We start from the raw sequence: 20,417 nt of genomic DNA on the forward strand, positions 1-20,417 counted from the left end.
AGAATTAATTCTAAGGCATGCATCCTCCCAAGGCATCCTCTCATAAGTGATTAAACGTTTATTGAAAATGTAATGGATTCGGAATCCCACTCGCATACCAGGAAATTATTATTCCGACAGCAAACAAACTTATAAGATTAGGAGCGAGTTGAAAAATCCATTTCATGCAATTTTCCTTGCTGACCTAAAAACAGAATCGCACAACCATGGCTATGCATTCTAATTGCATAGTCAATGAACGCAAATAAACTGAATGGGAATCGCAAATACTGCACGTGGATTATTTTCTTTGCTTCCAGTGTATCCGAAAAATACAGGACTAAAAAATACTAGCATTTTTCATTGAGCGCCCGCGTGAAATAAGCCTCTAAGCGCATTGGGAACTTTGTGACTAAATTACCAAATGGCAATGCCAGATTTTGTACGGAAAGTGGCGTCTTTTTTTTTTAATGAAATTGCATGAAATTGCAACAAAATATTGCGCTATTTTTTTATTGCGCTGATTCTGCCCATACTGATGTCTGGAGCCTTTAATGGATGGTGTTGTTTGTTTACACATACAATGTCACTATTTTGTTGCAATTTCTTACAAAACTTTGCGCGCAAAAAGCAAATCTAGTATGAAAATCATCAAACTTCTAATGCTCGTAACTCAGTTCAGACTGAGTTTAGAGGTATACATGTCATAGTAAGTTTGGTTTATTAAACTATTTTGTAATCAAAAAACAAAGTTTGGTCGATGGCCGCGCGAAAAAAAAAGACGCCAATTTCCGGCATTGTCTTTTGTTCTGATGCTACTGAGGGTAATGTGTTTCAGTAGTTAAGGAGTTTAAGGGTGTTTGCTAAACGAAATAAAATATGGACAGCTGATATTAAATCTCAGCTTAACTCTAAATGAGCCATTTTACTTAAAAAGCTGTTGGAAACCGTTTACTTTGTTGCTATTATAAAATTTAAAGTTTATATTTGCGCAAACTAGGTAATCTAAAAACTTATTTCCCAGATGCAAGATTCGTTTTAACGCCAAGATCCGCAGCAAGTTTCCCTCGGTCTTATAACAGTTACTTTAAAAACTTCGTCGCTGCCAAACTGATTTCGATCGAAACTACTAACTTGACGGGGAACGGATAACTTGATTTGCACATCCTTTCAACAAACAACCGAACGGTATAACTTTTTCATTAGGTTAATCATTTATTTTTTATTCATTTATTTATGAATGGAAAGGTAGTAACCAATTAGGTACACTATTCAAACACGTCTCAAAGTCCTATCAAAAAGATCATTTAGGTACTTTGCCATTTCTGAACATATTGTATTAACACAGAATAAGTAATAGTNATAAATCAGTTAGAGTTCTTTTTTATTGAGGTTCTGATAATCCGTTTTTTACTTCTTTAGCATTTCAGAATGCCACCAGTGTCACCCTTAAAACCAATTGCGTAGAATCTTGTAACTTAGTAGGTGACGTAATCGGTAAAATTTTATCTTGTAATTAAGTAGGTATTATGTTATTGCTATTTATCTATGAAAATAAGACATTTACAGTAGTAAAGTTTGAAAAAAATATTGCTGTGAAGTACAGAATCACTTTCGTGGCATCAAAAAATTCAAAACGTTAAAGCTTCCAAACGAGACTTACTATTTGACTGATTTACTGAGAATACAATCTTCACATCAAGCGCTACAATTTTTGTTTAAAAAAAGTTGAAATAAGTTAGAAATAAAATTCGCCACGAAGGTGACGATGAGAACCGTGGCGATGAGAAATACCCATTTGTATTTGGCTTTGCACAAACTTAATCTAATGTTACTCGCTGTACTTTGGCAACAATTTATTTTTTATTGAATATTGTTGGGGTACCTATGCATTATGGTAAAAGAACTAGCTTGTCGTAATTTGGTGTATCTATCTTCCGTTTAATTTACCTACACGGAAAGGTAATAGTTAATATTTTAACGATAAAATTCTTAAAACATCATAAATTGTATTCAAAAGAAATTATTTATTAAAGGCAAAAGATCAAGTCCCGACGGGCGTGCGCGTGACACTCGACTGATATAATACCCGCCGGCGGGGCGCTCCGCTGTAGGTAATTATCGGATGTACCGCGCGGAGTGAGCCAGGCCTGGTATTAGTAACATTAACATATTGTATAGGTGTTGTTATTATGTTTGTTGTTACCTAACTATTTAATTACGTAATAAGGTATAAACCTGTGTAATTAAAATAAATAAATAAATATTATAATATGATATCATTAGTAGTAATATTAGTAACTAATTAGCAACAGTGTTTGTTTTGTGACCTAATTAAAACAATATTTCCCATGACCTAAATATCGTATCAGTTCCTACTTCTTTAACTGGAATAGCAGTTTTCCTGTTACAAATCAATAAATGACTAACGCAACATCTACTGCATTTATCCCAGTACTTATTTAGTCAATGCAGAGCGTGCGTAAATCAGCCATTTGAACCTAAAAGAGTATTGTGTGTTTGTCATCAAATGTAAATTCGTAGCAAATCGTCGGATAATTGCGCCGCGCACTGGAACTTCCTGCGATTTTACACATTTTCGCAACACTCCTGCGAACGCACACGCAACTACGAAAATGCAAACAAATATCCTGATTTGCTTTTTTATATTCGCAAGAACAACTTACGCGCAAATAAACGGTGATTTTTGGTGGTTAAGTGATAAACTAACGAAACTTACAGGCGAAGAACCAGCTCCTCCGAAATTCGAAGAACTGAGTGAGTTTGATACTGATGAATCTGCAAAAATAATATTTCGTGACAACTCGTTATTGATAACAAAAGATAAACTACAAAAAGCAATTTCAGAAAAAGAGAAGTGGAGAAAAGAAAAAGAAATTAATTCAATAGACTCGAATAGTATCATATGGCCGGACGACGATGATATTACAAAAACACGGCCATTACATCAATTGTCTCCTTCAGATCAAGAAGTAAATAAATTAACATCTGCGATTGATGCAAATCTTGTAACTTCAGATACTCAGAAAGTTATATCCAAACCAAGTGAAGATCTGTTCGTATTTAAATATCCAGAAGAAGATAATTTCATCGAGTATCCGTTAAAAACTGAGTTATCAGATCTTTCGACATCTCAAAACAACATTATTAATTCACTTGCAAAGCCTACATCAAAAGACGACTCGAAAAACGTCCCTGTTACAAAAAATACCATAAACGATGAAAACAATGAAAATAGGGAAGATTTATTTTTGTTTAAATTCCCTGAAGACGACACAATATTTTGGCCAACACTTTCCAACACAACTGAGTCAACTAAAGATGTTCCAAGTAAAATGGTGATTCAGATTGACGACGAAAATTTACTCCAATTCGAAAAACCATTAATTGACACAAAAGATAATTTAAACTCGGAGAATATCTGCTCCTACGTTAAGAAAAATGAATGTTACCGAAGAAATGGCGTAATTTACAACCGAGAAAGGTAAGTGACATACCTACCTACTTAATTTTTCAACGTTTTAGTTACAAAAAATAAAATTCATGCTATAGTGTATTTTTAAACCACTTTTTCAGGTCCAATACTAAGAAGCTAATTAGTGCACAATCGCACTTAATTTGTTGCATTTTACCACTAAATACAGAATCATCCAAAATAGTGTTCCCCGATTCTTCAGAAAGCCAACCAAATCGTTTTCGAAGGTCTAATAAACAAGAATCAGTTAATCCAGCATTATCACAGAGAGATTTTCTGTTACGACAAAAATTTCGGCCTCAAAACATTAAGCCAACGACGGTGACGCATACTAGAGTCGTCACTCCAGTTGATGATTATTACGAAGACCCGTATTGGAACATAAAAGGTTCTAATTTGAAGAAGCCAGGAACCCATGGCTCACAAAAACAAGATTACGACGACCCTGACTATGTTGAGGATTATGTAGTAGAGCTGCCTAAGCCAGGCCTAGTCGGTTTATACTCCGACAATCCATCCAAACCGTCATGGTCTTTTGATAGTCCTGAACCATCTTACGGTGCTAGCAGTGATGACAGTGATGAGGATGATGGAACTTCGTTTGGATACTCCACAATTGACCCCAGGAAATGTAAGCGCTTAACTATCATGCAACTTAAAAAAATAATAAACGCATTCAAATAAAAATCAAAAAGATCCGGCACTATTTTACTTCACCACGATATAAAAGAGTATTCTGTTACTCGATTAAAGCAAAAAACGTAATCGGATGAATTCGTTTCATAAATAAATTGGACTCCGGAGCTTTTGAATAAAGACCAACTGAAATAGATTTTTACTTTTACAATTTTATTTTCCAGCAAGTTCTAAAACTCCCAAGCGAGGCAGACCAGCAAAAGTATCAACAGGCTCACCGGAAGACTTCACACGAGACCCTGAGGGTCAAACTGTTAGTTTTCAGTCAAGCCCAAACTTCCAAGTTCTTCAAGGATTTAAGCTTCTGAATTTGGGGCGAAACAAGAATAAGTTTTATGCAAAGAATACGAGACGAAGTACAACTGAAGGAAGCACTGAAGATGACAGCACGGAGCCCATAAAAGTCGACTTGGGCGTTGTTGACGACAATCAACAAGTGTTTGAGAATTGTGGCAGAACTGCTCGGCACCAAATTGAAATAAATAGAAATGGTAAGCTGAATTCGTAGTCTTGCTTTACGTATAGCCGTATAGAATTTAAATTAGTAAGTAGGTATACTTTGAAAATAAGAGATCCCTTTTTGACGATGTTACTAGGTAATTGAATTACTGAGCGCAAACTTTTGCTGAGATTTTTACTTTTAATGACATCAAGCCTAAAATAAATCAACTTTTTATGAAACCATTAGAACTGAATATGCAACAATTTTATATGTAAATCGTAGTGTATATGTCACCGTAAAATTGTGAATTCCGTCAGATTACAATCTGACGTAGTTAAATTACAATCTAACCTAACCTAACCCACTGTTAGTTTACAATCTAACGCGTTATGTATTATAAACTGACAGAGTTTACAATTTCACGTTGACATATATTTACAGTAGATCCGAAGCGGTGCCGGTGCTTTGTGTGGTAATTTTCAGTAATTCAGTTTCATATAATAACGACTTGAAAGAATCTAAATTGCTCTTGAAAATGCTGAGTGTACTTTGTTATTTCAAAATCTTTTGTTCAAGATAAACAGGTCGGCGAAGCGGCTAGCGGGTCGCACCCCTGGATGGCTCTTGCGGTGTTGACTAGGAGACCGCAAGGCATTCTGTGTTACGCCACGATCGTGCATCCCCGGGCCGCGGTCACCACCGGCGATTGTGTCTATGGGTTCGTATGTCGTATAAAGTTAGGTTAAAAATGTAGCAAACAGTTTAGTAAATAGACAAGCACAGCGTAGGATGATCTTATTATATTATCTACTACTACTTATACCTACCTTTAAATACCCGATCTTAATATGAGCAATGAAGATTTTGAATTTGAATTCACCTACACAATGAACCAAGTTCTTTCGTTCGTTTTTCGTTAAATTAATAGCTTTTATTGCTTAATAGAATAATATTATTATTATTATCTGTAACAGAATGTACAACAGAATATCATACTTATTTATGCTTATGAGATGCTAATTAATTCGCGCGTGGGAACTAAAATAGGTAGATAAATAACCCCCTTACTAATATAAAGTTACACAGTTGTTGATCACTGTTTTAAAATGACATTTCCATACTAAACGTCACTTTAAAACACTGATCACCGAGCGTGTAAGTTTTATTAGTAAATCTAGAATCTAACTCATAAAATAAGATCACGTAGGTACCTACTCTGTCCCATACACTACGTGATATTAATATATTAACCTTTATTGCCCTTAAAAATATATTTATGTTATAATGTTTATTCATTTTGTATTTCAGACGAACCTCTTCAAAAGAAATTACTCTGTTAGCTGGCTTGTGGAATCTTAATGACAGATCTCGGGCTCAAAGCCGCTTCGTCGCCGTAACTCTTCACCCTCAATATCGCCCTAAAATTTTGGCACATGATCTAGCGCTTTTGGTGAGACTAAATAAATATTAAGTTTAATTTATTAAAAAACGGAACATTACCTAATATTATTTAGTTAATTATCAGGTAAGGCACTGGTAAAAACACGACGATTACCTACTTACGTAAAATAATACCTTGCGCATGTTAAACAGAAAACTGTTGTTTTTTTTGGCCCAGTAGAATCTGTGAACACCAAGGAAAATATTAAAACTACATAAAAGTATTGCACATACATTTAGCAAATAACTTAAAGCTTAACTAATAGTCGTAATCATTTACTAGTACACATAATAATAAGAATTAACTTACAAAATAATTTATTTCAGCACTGGAACAGTCCTCTCAACTTGAACGCCAAAGTGCAGCCAGCTTGTCTCGGCAGCGCGCCTACTGGTGACGACTGCATGTTCTTCGGCTGGGGTGGTTTTGATCAAGGTAGATCCTCCGATCTAGCATTTGTTCGCGACTTTAATGCCCGTTTTCACCATCAATCCCTAATTTTTAAGTGACGTTATGGTTAAGACATAACAAGAATTTGTTTGTTTTTTTTTTACCCCTAGGTCACTTAAAAATAAGGGATTGGTGGTGAAAACGGGCATAATTCACCTTACCCGATTGAAATGCCTTGAAATGTAAAAGTTGAAGAGGATGACTTAAATTACGCAAAACTGCTGAACGGATTTTGATAAGAAAGCCGAGGGGAAAAGCCAGTCACTTGTAAACTTTTGATGTTTCATGACTTCTAACGTCGATACATAAACAAATATCCTTCCAAGTTGGTGTACCTACGATCCTCGTAAAATAGTGCATTTAACCATCGAAAACAAGATAAATTTGATGTAATTCATAGTTCACTTTCTTGAGTAGGTAAAAATCAAGTTTGGCATTATGCGCCATTTTTGGTACCTATAACTTTAAAACACAATTATTTTGTTTTTAGACGTTCGCCCCAAGCCCCGCTGGCAGAGGGTCTCGCTAGCCTCCGAACAGGAGTGTGCAGCGCGCTTAAAGTCCCTCGACTTTCCGGACGATGGCTTCTGCGTCACTGTAAAGACGCGTGGCACCGTAGTGAGTATCAATATCATGTTTTTCTACACTACAACACTAGTTCGCTAAAACATTCGTAAATCGCACGCTAATTTAGTATTAAAAAATCCGTCTCACATGCCCGTGGGATATGCAATGTTTATGCCAATTTTTCTAAACAAATACTCATTGAAACTTCGTATCTTGCGACTTTTAGCGTATTAATTTATTCTTACATTTCAGGAACTGAATTTAAAGTAAATGAAGTTAACCACTACACGAATTTCAAGTATTTTCTCTGTCACATAGCCAGTATTAAGACCTGGGACTTACTATCCCAAACAATAACACCTTGAATTTTATAGTGGACAATGAGCATACATGATCTGCAAATGTCTGAGCAAGAACGTTACGTACTAAAATACATTTGAGTTCATACTCTTTCCAGACTGGGGTCGGCGGCCCATTGATTTGCAATACCAACGGCCGCAAAACAGCTGTAGGTGTGTCAGTCTGGCGTGACAACGCGTTGGTGCTACTCCCGGCTCAGGATTGGATCGTCCGAGCCTTCGAAGACCTTGGTATTGAATAGAATGGATTAATCATTCGATTTTAAACTTGACATTAAAATGTTGGGCACCCTCGGCAGCAGATTATGGAAGAAATAATAAGTATAAAAGTAGCTTTTACATAGAATGTAATTTTCAGAACATTTTCTCTAGTTTTAGCTATCCATAAATCTTTTACAAGGTCAAAAGTAACAAGGAAATGTAACTTGTTTTCTTATATTTTCTTAGTGTTAACACTTTTAACTGTGTGTTTAGTATAATTAATTAGTGTTAATTGTTAAGGAGGCTAAAATGAAAAGTAGTTGAAATATATTTTATATTCATTTTAATTCAATGTTTTTTTACAATTTTTATATGAGTCCAGCCCTCTCTATGACAGTAATTTAAACAAAAATAATATTAGAAAAAAATTGTCAAAAAGATGACGTGGCTACGAAATTTTATAGGAACTAAAGACTTAAAACGACTATGCACAGTACATTGGGAATGAAGAGATCCTTTACTAAATGTTTTAATTCTCACACAAAGTTCAACACAAACCTTAGGTTGTAATGTTAATTAAATGTACTTATAACGATCTTTGGTGTCGAACTCGAATAAATTTAATGTACGAGATAGTTGCGGTTCTATCCTACGATACGATACATCGAAATGAGCAAGCAAAATGTCTTTTTCTATCAACAATATAAAGTTCGTTGTCATAACGCACAAAAATTTGGCAAATAATAATAATAAAAAAGCATATGGCGTACACTTAACGCGTATGTCGAATGTACAGTATACAACAACTCTTCTTAAAACAACTTAAACATAGACATTTCATAACATAATAATACTCTAGGCGCGTTAAATAAATCAGTACTAGAATAACATTCTTAACGAATAATTTACTCGTGGCTGTGGTTAAATTAGATTACAATAAATCAGTGCATACATTTTGTATTTGTGAAACTGACTTCTGTACTTAAATTTAGTGTGTGACTAAAATTTGAACAACCACATTATTGAATATAATGAGTAAAGATTACCTAGACATGGACAATAAATATAAATACTATGTTACGACAAGATCACGGGTTCATCACAGGCTTACGCTATCACCAGCGGCTCGTCGTCGGAGAAGCCTTGGATGGGAGGCACGTCGTCGTCGTCTGAAACACGAAACATTACTTAATTATGTATTTCAGATACATTACTCATTTCCTTGCTCATTAATTTCTACCTAGAATCTAAGTAACTAATCTAAAATTCGCAGGTAGTATCTACCTATAACCACCTATGAATTTATGGGTTCCGTATTTAAACTATCCATTGTGCCATCGAGAGAGACTAAGCGCATGTATCGACATTTTGAGGCTGCTTGCGAGCAGACTGTTGACAGCGCGCACCGTGGTCACCAATAGTGGTGGCCGATGCGCGCGAGTTGAATGTAAGGAACCTTTTCTATGTGCATAAGGAGCTGCAATCGTAGAGTTCAAAATATCATAGTCGATAACTTACCATGGTCGCCAATAGTGGCCTGCCCGCGGCGGCTATCGTACCGCGGCGTATGCGCAGTGAACCGCAAGAAGGATCGCGCCAGTCTCCTGTGCCTTTGTAAAGCGTGGACTAGTAGCCCGCCTAGTACCACGCACGAGAGAGAATAAGACTGTTGATTGCACTCACCGTGGTCGCCAATAGTGGCCTGCCCACGGCGGCTGTCATACCGCGGCGTATGCGCAGTGAACCGTAAGAAGGAACGCGCCAGTCTCCTGTGCCTCTGTAGCGCGTGGACTAGCAATCCACCCAGGACTACGCAAGAGAGAGAATAAGACTCTTGATTGCACTCACCGTGGTCGCCAATAGTGGCCTGCCCGCGGCGGCTATCGTACCGCGGCGTATGCGCAGTGAACCGCAAGAAGGAGCGCGCCAGTCTCCTGTGCCTCTATAGCGCGTGGACTAACAATCCACCCAGGACCACGCACGAGAGAGAATAACGCTCGTATTCACAAACATTGCTATGAGGTCACACAGTGCGCGTGGACGCACAGGGTGAAAGAAACCAATCACAGAGCTCTATTCAACGATGTGCGTTCGATTTGCTACTTCACTTAAGCAAGCATAGTTTGTAAATACGGGCGTAAGACTGTTGACTGCACTCACCATGGTCGCCAATAGTGGCCTGCCCGCGGCGGCTGTCGTACCGCGGCGTATGCGCAGTGAACCGCAGGAAGGAGCGCGCCAGTCTTCTGTGCCTCTGTAGCGCGTGGACTAGCAATCCACCCAGGACCACCCAAGAGAGAGAATAAGACTTGATTGCACTCACCGTGGTCGCCAATAGTGGCCTGCCCGCGGCGGCTGTCGTATCGCGGCGTATGCGCAGTGAACCGCAAGAAGGAGCGCGCCAGTCTTCTATGCCTTTGTAGCGCGTGGACTAGCAATCCACCCAGGACCACGCACGAGAGAGAATAAGACTGTTGACAGCACTCACCGTGGTCGCCAATAGTGGCCTGCCCGCAGCGGCTATCATATCGCAGCGTATGCGCAGTGCACCGTAAGAAGGAACGCGCCAGTCTCCTGTGCCTCTGTAGCGCGTGGACTAGCAATCCACCCAGGACCACACACGAGAGAGAATAAGACTTGATTGCACTCACCGTGGTCGCCAATAGTGGCCTGCCCGCGGCGGCTGTCATACCGCGGCGTATGCGCAGTGAACCGCAGGAAGGGGCGCGCCAGTCTCCTGTGCCTCTGTAGCGCGTGGACTAGAAATCCACCCAACATTCACTAGAGAGAATAAGACTGTTGACTGCGCTTACCGTGGTCGCCAATAGTGGCCTGCCCGCGGCGGCTGTCATACCGCGGCGTATGCGCAGTGAACCGCAGGAAGGAACGCGCCAGTCTTCTATGCCTTTGCAATGCGTGGACTAGTAATCCACCCAACACTGACTAGAGAGAATAAGACTCTTGACTGCACTTACCGTGGTCGCCAATAGTGGCCTGCCCGCGGCGGCTGTCATACCGCGGCGTATGCGCAGTGAACCGTAAGAAGGAGCGCGCCAGTCTCCTGTGCCTCTGTAGCGCGTGGACTAGCAATCCACCCAGGACCACACACGAGAGAGAATAAGACTGTTGATTGCACTCACCGTGGTCGCCAATAGTGGCCTACCCGCGGCGGCTGTCGTATCGCGGCGTATGCGCAGTGAACCGCAGGAAGGAGCGCGCCAGTTTCCTGTGCCTCTGTAGCGCGTGGACCAGCAATCCGCCTAGTACCACGCACGAGAGAGAATAAGACTGTTGACTGCACTTACCATGGTTACCAATAGTGCTCCGCACGCAAGCGTCAGAATCAAAATGTTCCACAAGTCTGCAGCACGTGACCTTTCACTTGCATAGATACAGGTCACAATGAATAAAAAAGGTATCGAATGCACTCACCGTGGTCGCCAATAGTGGCCTGCCCGCGGCGGCTGTCATACCGCGGCGTATGCGCAGTGAACCGTAAGAAGGAGCGCGCCAGTCTCCTGTGCCTTTGCAATGCGTGGACTAGCAATCCACCCAGGACCACACACGAGAGCGCGGCGCCGCCCACGCCCCACCAGACTGCGTTGCCCATGCTCGCAGTCTCCGCTTCGGCCGCTGCTAAAAACAAATGAAAGTCGATTTAGTACACAGTAAACTGGAGAACACTGCAATAGGGTTGTCGATACAAATGATTTCAAGACACTATTCGAGAGTCGTATTACGACAGCTCAAAAATGGGTACACACGGCCACACTGTTAACTATCCATTTCCGTTTTTGCTCTCGCTCTCATCAAATGGTGATTCTTTGCGATATAACGAGACGACATGACAGGCAATGCACAGTTAACAGTGTGGCCGTGTGTATGTCAATTGAATAGGATGTTCACTACCCACCCTATAGCCTTAAAGAGACAGTCATGCCGCGCTCGGGGCAGGCTCGCACGGGCGTGACGTCACTCACCCTCCATGCTCAGCGTGTGCACCTCGCTGAGGTCGCTGTAGTAGCCCTGCGGCGTGACGGCGCGCACGCTGACGTAGAGCGGGCCGCGCGCCGGCGCCGTCATCAGTAGCGGCGAGAACTCCGCCGACGCCACCTTCATGTCCTCGTCGGGATGAAGCAGGTCCTCGGGGATCTCCTTATCAGATACTATCACTTGGTAGGTTGGCCTGGAAATTAATGTCTCGGTTGAAAAACATACACATTTTATAGTCTGGTCAGTGAGCTCGTAGAATTTTGTCCAATGACCCCTAGCTACCCATCCTTATCGCTCGTGCGTAATTATGTTGCTATCGCGCTCGCACACTCACTGCGGGTGCCAATCGCACAGTCGCGACCACAGATATAGATATACATAGATAACGCAAGTAACACGATCTGTATTAAAACCAAGCGTGCCGACTTTTTAATACCTACTGTGACGTCACAGCCAACTTTTAGTGACGGGAAATCATAATCGATTCAAAGATGCCGATGCCGCCGTTGCCCCAACGCACCGCTACGATCACAGAAATGGCATCGATTATATCTGACAGACGAATGAGATACACAGACTAATGAGATATACAGACGAATGATTTTTTTTTTTGGTTTCGTTCTTTCCTCTTGCAGGAAAAGGCAAAGGCATTCGCCATACAGNCCACCACAGTGTGGAATTATTAATATCCATTATTTTATTCCATTTATTCCAGAAACCGCATAAGAAACGACTCCCAAAGCATCAACACGGAACGCAACGGGCGCGTTATGCGGAAAATAGAGCGGCGGCCCGTCATACACGCGCCCTCGCCTGCCCGGCCCGCCGGCGCCGGGCCCGTCACCTGTGAGCAGGTAAGGACCCCCGTGTGATGGACCTTGGACCCCTAGTGAGAGGAGGGGGGCTGTGGACCGTGGACCCCCAGTAGGAGGAGGGCCATGGACCTTGGACCCCCATATTGAAGGAGGCTGTGGACCCTGGACCCCCAGTAAAATGGACCCCCCGTGTGAGGAGCCGTGGTCCCCCATGTGAGGGGGCCTTTGACCCCCGTGTGTTAGGTCGTGGATGCCCCATGTGATGAGCAGTGGACCCCCCATGTGATGGGCAGTGGACTCCCGTGTGAGGGAGACGTGGACCCCCATGAAAGGAGGCGTGGACCTCGGTGTAAGGGGGGCCGTGGACCCCCATTTAAGGAGGGCTACCCCACCATAGATTAGGCATCGACACAGGTCGCAACGGGTGGGCGATGTGGAAAATAGAGCGGCGGCCCGTCATACACGCGCCCTCGCCTGCCCGGCCCGCGGGCGCCGGGCCCGTCACCTGTGAGCAGGTAAGGGACCCCCGTCATGGACCCTGGACCCCCAGTAGGAGGGGGGCCGTGGACCCTGGACCCCCAGTGAAGTGGACCCCCATATAAAGGGGGACGTGGACCCCCGTGTGAGAGGATGTGAAAGTGTGAACCCCCCATGTGATAGGTCGTGGACCCCAGGGGCCAGTCCACCATAGACAAGTGTCAAAATAGAGCGGCGGCCCGTCATACACGCTCCCTCGCCGGGCCCGTCACCTGCGAGCAGGTAAGGCCGTGGACCCCCGTGTGTACCCTGGACCCCCATTGGACCCCCCATATGATAGGCGATGGACCCCCGTTTGATTGGGTCGTGGACCCCCTTGTGATGAGAGTCATGGACCCCCCATATGAAGGCGGTCGTGGACCCCCATGTGAGGAGGGCTACCACACCATAGAGTAGCTGCATCGAGACAGGTCGCAACGGGTGGGCGATGTGGAAAATAGAGCGGCGGCCCGTCATACACGCGCCCTCGCCTGCCCGGCCCGCGGGCGCCGGGCCCGTCACCTGCGAGCAGGTAAGGGACCCCCGTCATGGACCCTGGACCCCCAGTAGGAGGGGCGTGGACCATGGACCCCCAGTGGGAGGAGCGTGGACCATGGACCCTAGTGGGAGAGGGGACGTGGGCCCTGGACCCCCAGTAGGAGGGGGGCCGTGGACTCTGGACCCCCAGTCAGAGAGGGGCCGTGGACTTTGGACCCCCCGTGTGATGGGCCGTGGTCCCCCGTGTGAGGGGCCATGGACTCAGATCCCCAGTAGATGGGGGGCCGTGGACTCCCATATAAAGGGGGCTTGGACCCCCATATAAAGGGGGCGTGGACCACCGTGCGAGAGGCTGTGGAAGTGTGGACCCCCCATGTGATAGGTTCATAGGTCGTGGACCCCAGGGGCCAGTCCACCATAGACCAGTAGTGTCAAGATAGAGAGGCGGACCGTCATACACGCACCCTCGCCCGCTCGGCCCGCCGGCGCCGGGCCCGTCACCTGCGAGCAGGTAAGGGACCCCCGTGTGATGGGGCCGTGGACCCCCCTTGGTGGTGGTGGACCCTCGTGTGAGGGAATTATGGACCCCCGTGTGAGGGGGCCGTGGACCCTGGACCCCCAGTGAGAGGGGGGCCATGGACTCTGGACCCCCAGTGGGAAGAGGGCCGTGGACGCTGGACCCCCAGTGGGAAGAGGGCCGTGGACCCTGGACCCCCAGTGAAGTGGACCCCCCGTGTGAGGAGCCGTGGACCCCCATATAAAGGGGGGCGTGGTGGACCTTCATTTGCGGAGGGCTACCCTACTATAGAGTAGGCATCAATACGGAACGCAACGGGCCCGTCATACACGCGCTCTCGCCGGCGCCGGGCCCGTCACCTGCGAGCAGGTAAGGCCGTGGACCCCCGTGTGTACCCTGGACCCCCATTGGACCCCCCATATGATAGGCGATGGACCCCCGTTTGATTGGGTCGTGGACCCCCTTGTGATGAGAGTCATGGACCCCCCATATGAAGGCGGTCGTGGACCCCCATGTGAGGAGGGCTACCACACCATAGAGTAGCTGCATCGAGACAGGTCGCAACGGGTGGGCGATGTGGAAAATAGAGCGGCGGCCCGTCATACACGCGCCCTCGCCTGCCCGGCCCGCGGGCGCCGGGCCCGTCACCTGCGAGCAGGTAAGGGACCCCCGTCATGGACCCTGGACCCCCAGTAGGAGGGGCGTGGACCATGGACCCCCAGTGGGAGGAGCGTGGACCATGGACCCTAGTGGGAGAGGGGACGTGGGCCCTGGACCCCCAGTAGGAGGGGGGCCGTGGACTCTGGACCCCCAGTCAGAGAGGGGCCGTGGACTTTGGACCCCCCGTGTGATGGGCCGTGGTCCCCCGTGTGAGGGGCCATGGACTCAGATCCCCAGTAGATGGGGGGCCGTGGACTCCCATATAAAGGGGGCTTGGACCCCCATATAAAGGGGGCGTGGACCACCGTGCGAGAGGCTGTGGAAGTGTGGACCCCCCATGTGATAGGTTCATAGGTCGTGGACCCCAGGGGCCAGTCCACCATAGACCAGTAGTGTCAAGATAGAGAGGCGGACCGTCATACACGCACCCTCGCCCGCTCGGCCCGCCGGCGCCGGGCCCGTCACCTGCGAGCAGGTAAGGGACCCCCGTGTGATGGGGCCGTGGACCCCCCTTGGTGGTGGTGGACCCTCGTGTGAGGGAATTATGGACCCCCGTGTGAGGGGGCCGTGGACCCTGGACCCCCAGTGAGAGGGGGGCCATGGACTCTGGACCCCCAGTGGGAAGAGGGCCGTGGACGCTGGACCCCCAGTGGGAAGAGGGCCGTGGACCCTGGACCCCCAGTGAAGTGGACCCCCCGTGTGAGGAGCCGTGGACCCCCATATAAAGGGGGGCGTGGTGGACCTTCATTTGCGGAGGGCTACCCTACTATAGAGTAGGCATCAATACGGAACGCAACGGGCCCGTCATACACGCGCTCTCGCCGGCGCCGGGCCCGTCACCTGCGAGCAGGTAAGGCCGTGGACCCCCGTGTGTACCCTGGACCCCCATTGGACCCCCCATATGATAGGCGATGGACCCCCGTTTGATTGGGTCGTGGACCCCCCATGTGATGGGCAGTGGACCCCCCATGTGATGGGCAATGGACCGTGTAAGGGGGCTGTGGACCCCCGTGTGATAGGGCCTTGCACTCCCATTTGATTGAGGCGTGAACCCCCCATATGAAGGAACTATGGACCCTCCGTGTGAGGAGGCGTGGACCCCCTGTGAAAAGGGGGCCACACCATAATAGATTAGGCATCGATAGGTCGCAACGGGTGGGCGATGTGGAAGATAGAGCGGCGGCCCGTCATACACGCGCCTTCGCCTGCCCGGCCCGCGGGCGCCGGGCCCGTCACCTGCGAGCAGGTAAGGGACCCCCGTGTGTACCCTGGACCCCCATTGGACCCCCATATGATAGGCGATGGAACCCCGTTTTATTGGGTCGTGGACCCCCTTGTGATGAGAGTCATGGACCCCCCATATGAAGGGGGTCGTGGACCCCCATGTGAGGAGGGCTACCACACCATAGAGTAGCTGCATCGAGACAGGTCGCAACGGGTGGGCGATGTGGAAAATAGAGCGGCGGCCCGTCACCTGCGAAATATTCCCACCTCTCGTTCCCACCGCTGCAACTCCTGTGTAGCCAGGATCTACAGCTTGACCGCCAATAACCCAACCAGTGAAGGTCAAGTTTGTCCCGGGGGAAAGTTAAACTGTCATTAGACCCGCAACGAAATTAATCAGAAGAACATGGGAGTTCGAAGTTAAGTGCAGGTATCCCATATCCCCGTGTGAGGGGCCATGGACCTTGGACCCCCAGTAGGAGGCGGGCCGTGGGCCCTGGACCCCCGTGTGATGGGGCCGTGGAATCCTGTGTAAGGGATGATGGACGCCCCATCTGTAAAGGAGACCGTGGACCACCCGATGCCACCCCGCCATAAACTAGCATCGACACAGAGCAAGCCGGGCATGAAAAGCGAATTATGTACCCTACTGTATGAAATAATACTTTGGGGTATTTTTGCACCCCACCGTTAAAGTCTTTAGTGTTGTGGCGTTCAATGCACACCCATACGGGGTCAAAATGACTTTTTTTTTACCCCACAGTTTACAAGTCACTGGATATATTTTTGGATTCTACTACATATTTACTAGGGATGTTATGGATATGTAGTTTCGGTTATGGATACGGTTACGGATATAGGAATAATATTATACCGGTTTCGGTTACGGTTATTTTTTTATTTCGGATATCCGAAAGTTTCGGTTACGGTTACGGATATCCATAACATCCCTGATATTTACCGATAACCTTTTTTTGGGGTGATTTGCACCCCACCTTTTTTGTTTATTTTACTCAGTATTTTTTTGCAATTTCTTTTAGTGCGGAGTCCAGCTCCGCGATTTGCGACTGTACGCGCAGCACTTCCGCCGCGCGCACCCCGACAAGAATCGAACCAAGTACCCCGCTATGAAGACGCCGTGCATGTGCGAGCAGTGCGGCAGGATATTCCAGGTTCGTTGTCTCGCTCTACTAGAACTAGGATTGGTCTACATCAGTGTTTTTCGACCTTTTTCAGGACACGAACGTATGAAAACATATTTGACGACCCCCGACCGTTCACTTTTTTTTTCATGCATTTTATAATGTTACAAATATGTTTGTAGGGACTGGATACTTTAATCCATTTAACATTTTAATGCATTTGCATAATTAGATTTCGGATAAATATGTCTTTATAACTAATGTATTTGAACCTTACCGTCCCATCCAAAAGCAATGCAAAATACACGTTCACCATATCAAATTAAAGCTCAATTTCCTTCCAGAGCATGGCGCTCCTAAAGGACCATATGTGGGTGCACACAGGCGAGAAACGATTCAAATGCGACCGATGCGAGAAGAGTTTCACTCAGAAAACGAATTTGGTCTTCCATATGAGGGTGCATGGCGCTTCGAGACCTACGTACGAATGTCCATTGTGTGGGAAACACTTTGCTTTCTACAATAATAGAAGAAGGCACATGTTTGTGAGTATTTAATACTTTTTTTTTGCGTCGGGGTCTGGAGTCACCCTACAAATTATCCACCTTTTTATTTAGCGCTGGGGTCTGGATTCACCCCACTCATTTTACGCGTGGGGTATTGGTGCACCCCAACAGTTGTGGTTGCTCACTGTTGAAATGAAACACTCTTGTAGGTTGTTCTTTAGCGCTGGGGTCTGAAGTCACCCCATTAATTTTACGCGTGGGGTATTAGTGCACCCCAATAGTTGTGGTCGCATCTCACTATATTACACGCAGATGACTAATGGTCTTCCATGAGGGTACACGGCGCTTCGAGACCTACTTATGAGTGTCCATTGTGTGGGAAACACTTTGCTTTCTATAATAATAGAAGACGACACATGTTTGTGAGTATCTTATCTATCCACCTTTTTATTTAGCGCTGGGGTCTGGATTCACCCCACTCATTTTATGCGTGGGGTATTGGTGCACCCCAACAGTTGTAGTTGCTCACTATGTTTCACTCAGAAGACGAATCTGGTCTTCCATAATGAGGGTACACGGCGCTTCGAGACCTACTTACGAGTGTCCGCTGTGTGGGAAACACTTTGCTTTCTATAATAATAGAAGACGACACATGTTTGTGAGTATATATCACCTTTTGTTTCTAATTTAGACACCTTTTCTCATATTGGGGCCTGTATGCACTCCATCCTTCCTGCCCCGTATAACCAAACTGTGGAATGGGTTGTCGTCTGCGGTATTTCCGGACCGATACGACCTGCAAGCTTTCAAGAAGAATGCGTATCTTCACCTTAAAGGCCGGCAACGCACCTGTAACGCCCCTGGGTCTGCGGGTGTCTATGGGCGACGGTAATCACTTACCATCCAGTGATCCGTCTGCTCGTTTGCCTCCTGTCACATAAAAAAAAATCAATTTGGCAAAGTATCTGTTGTGCCCGAAACGATTTGTTAGATGCATTTTTCAATATTTTTATTTTCTTGTATAAAAATTTCCGAACGCCTTTTTTCTCTGTATTTCTTTTTAACGTACGCAAAATTTTGTAGTCGTTCATTTTACTTGGGGAAAAACTTGTTATTCGTTTTTTGTGACCTTGTTTGCCAAATTGTAGGGTCATGCTGCACGCGATTAATTTAGCATGTAGGGATGCAAAAAACCTGTACAGAAAGTTTTCACCCCGAAGAATATCTGAATGGATGCAGAGATTACATGTCATGTTTGTATCTGGAAGTATAAGCGTTTATCTTGCACTGGGGTATGAATGCACCCCATCAATTCGAGGAGAATGAATGACCTGGTATGATTTGTTTCAGATCCACACCGGCCTAAAGCCGTTCAAATGCGAGACGTGCGGCAAATGTTTCACGACCGCGGGCGAGCAGAGAGCCCACGTAGAACATGTGCATTTGAAGAAGCCGTGGCCTAAACGCGCGCGCGGACAACGCGGCCCGAGGGACCCCGCGCCGTGGCAGAAGGGGCCGCTGCATGAAGACTAGCTGGGGTAGGCTTACACCCCATTATTACCCGACTGCGCCAGAAGGGACTTATGTTTCATAGGTAGTGTGAAGTGTCACCCCGCCAACTGTTAGATAGACTGTTAAATACAACTGGGGATTGCGCGCTATTACTATAATGTCTCATAAATTGCCGCTTGGGGTACAAATGCACCCCACCAATGAAAATAGCAGCTGCTGAGGACTAGCGGTCTACGCACTGACTGGGGTAACTTAGCACCCCACCAACTAAATACTCAAGTGGGATACGTATACATCTCCTATCCCCGGAATAGTAATCAGGGGGTACGTATGCACCCCCTTACTAAATAGTCACATGGGGTAACGATGCACCCCATTACAATTAGACGCATGCGATAAGAATGCAGTGCATGTGATGTAGCGGGGCTTCTGGGGCGTATTGGCCTTCGACAATAAGAATCTCAAATAAAAATTAGCACCTCGATTACGTTTATCCTATTATACATTTGCACTCCCAACTAAATACTCGCGTGGGGTAAATGAGGACCCCACAAATAGTCTGAGAGGGGTATAATAATATACTGATGTGCGATGTTCTTTAATGATTAGAATTAAGGATAGTGTGTCTATATTTAAACGAATGTATTTATAAGCTATAAACTGCCTTATAACTATAGGCATTTGTGAAAGTATTATTTTCAATAATTTTGCGTCTCAACATTCACAAACTCATTTATTTATTATTTTTATAACAATAGTGATACATAAAGTAAGCTGTAGTACATAACTGTGTAAAAGTAAATAATAATAATATAATCTCAAACGTCTACCCACAAGGTGGACCGACGACCTGATAAAGGTAGCAGGAAGGCGCTGGATGCAGGCCGCTACTAACCGGGCGATGTGAAAGTCATTGGGGGAGGCCTATGTTCAGCAGTGGACGTCCTGTGGCTGAAATGATGATGATGATGATGAAACGTCTCTATAGTTGTAATTATGTATTTATTAAGTTGAGTATTACTTTATAGACTCATTTACTTTATTTTAATTACTCTTTAAATATTTATACAGGGTGTAAAAAAACNTCGCGACAGTAATATATAATTACGCGCGAGCGATAAGGATGGGTAGCTAGGGGTCATTGGACAAAATTCTACGTGCTCACGGACCGGGATTTAGATACACACAAGTATTATCAATGCCATTGCCTCGGATTAATTCGGGCACGCACCCCAGTGCGCGTCACTGCCACTGTCCAAAACATACTAAAGTCACTGACCACCATGTCACAGAGCAATACAAAACACTTTTATACACCGGACTGCTGGACAAAGACCTCCCCCAAAGTTTTTCACAATGAATGGTCCTGCGCCGACCGCATCCAGGCTCTTCCCGCGACCTTT

At 45.7% G+C, this 20,417-nt stretch overlaps 2 protein-coding genes across 2 annotated transcripts in view; one reads left to right on the forward strand and one right to left on the reverse strand.

Annotated features, from left to right (window-relative positions):
* Positions 1-2,442: 2,442 nt before the first annotated feature.
* LOC114365480 (uncharacterized) lies at positions 2,443-8,122 on the forward strand. The gene is made up of 8 exons (XM_028322066.1): positions 2,443-3,484; positions 3,577-4,106; positions 4,336-4,662; positions 5,190-5,331; positions 5,922-6,063; positions 6,381-6,489; positions 6,995-7,122; positions 7,529-8,122. The coding sequence occupies exons 1-8, from the start codon at positions 2,616-2,618 to the stop codon at positions 7,670-7,672; spliced, it is 2,391 nt and encodes a 796-aa protein (XP_028177867.1). The 5' UTR covers positions 2,443-2,615; the 3' UTR covers positions 7,673-8,122.
* An 85-nt stretch (positions 8,123-8,207) lies between these two features.
* The window catches only part of RpS19a (Ribosomal protein S19a), a 45,720-nt gene continuing 33,510 nt past the window's right edge, over positions 8,208-20,417 (reverse strand). The window contains exons 29-32 of the mRNA XM_028321977.1: positions 11,612-11,817; positions 11,203-11,267; positions 9,315-9,453; positions 8,208-8,800 (exon numbers count right to left, since the gene is read on the reverse strand). Coding sequence (XP_028177778.1) covers positions 8,739-8,800; positions 9,315-9,453; positions 11,203-11,267; positions 11,612-11,817 — 472 coding nt within the window. The 3' untranslated portion in view covers positions 8,208-8,738. The remainder of the gene's footprint in view (positions 8,801-9,314; positions 9,454-11,202; positions 11,268-11,611; positions 11,818-20,417) is intronic.

The sequence above is a fragment of the Ostrinia furnacalis genome, unplaced genomic scaffold (genome assembly GCF_004193835.3).
Source record: "Ostrinia furnacalis isolate ACB-3 unplaced genomic scaffold, ASM419383v2 OfSCF0450, whole genome shotgun sequence".
Taxonomy (NCBI): domain Eukaryota; kingdom Metazoa; phylum Arthropoda; class Insecta; order Lepidoptera; family Crambidae; genus Ostrinia; species Ostrinia furnacalis.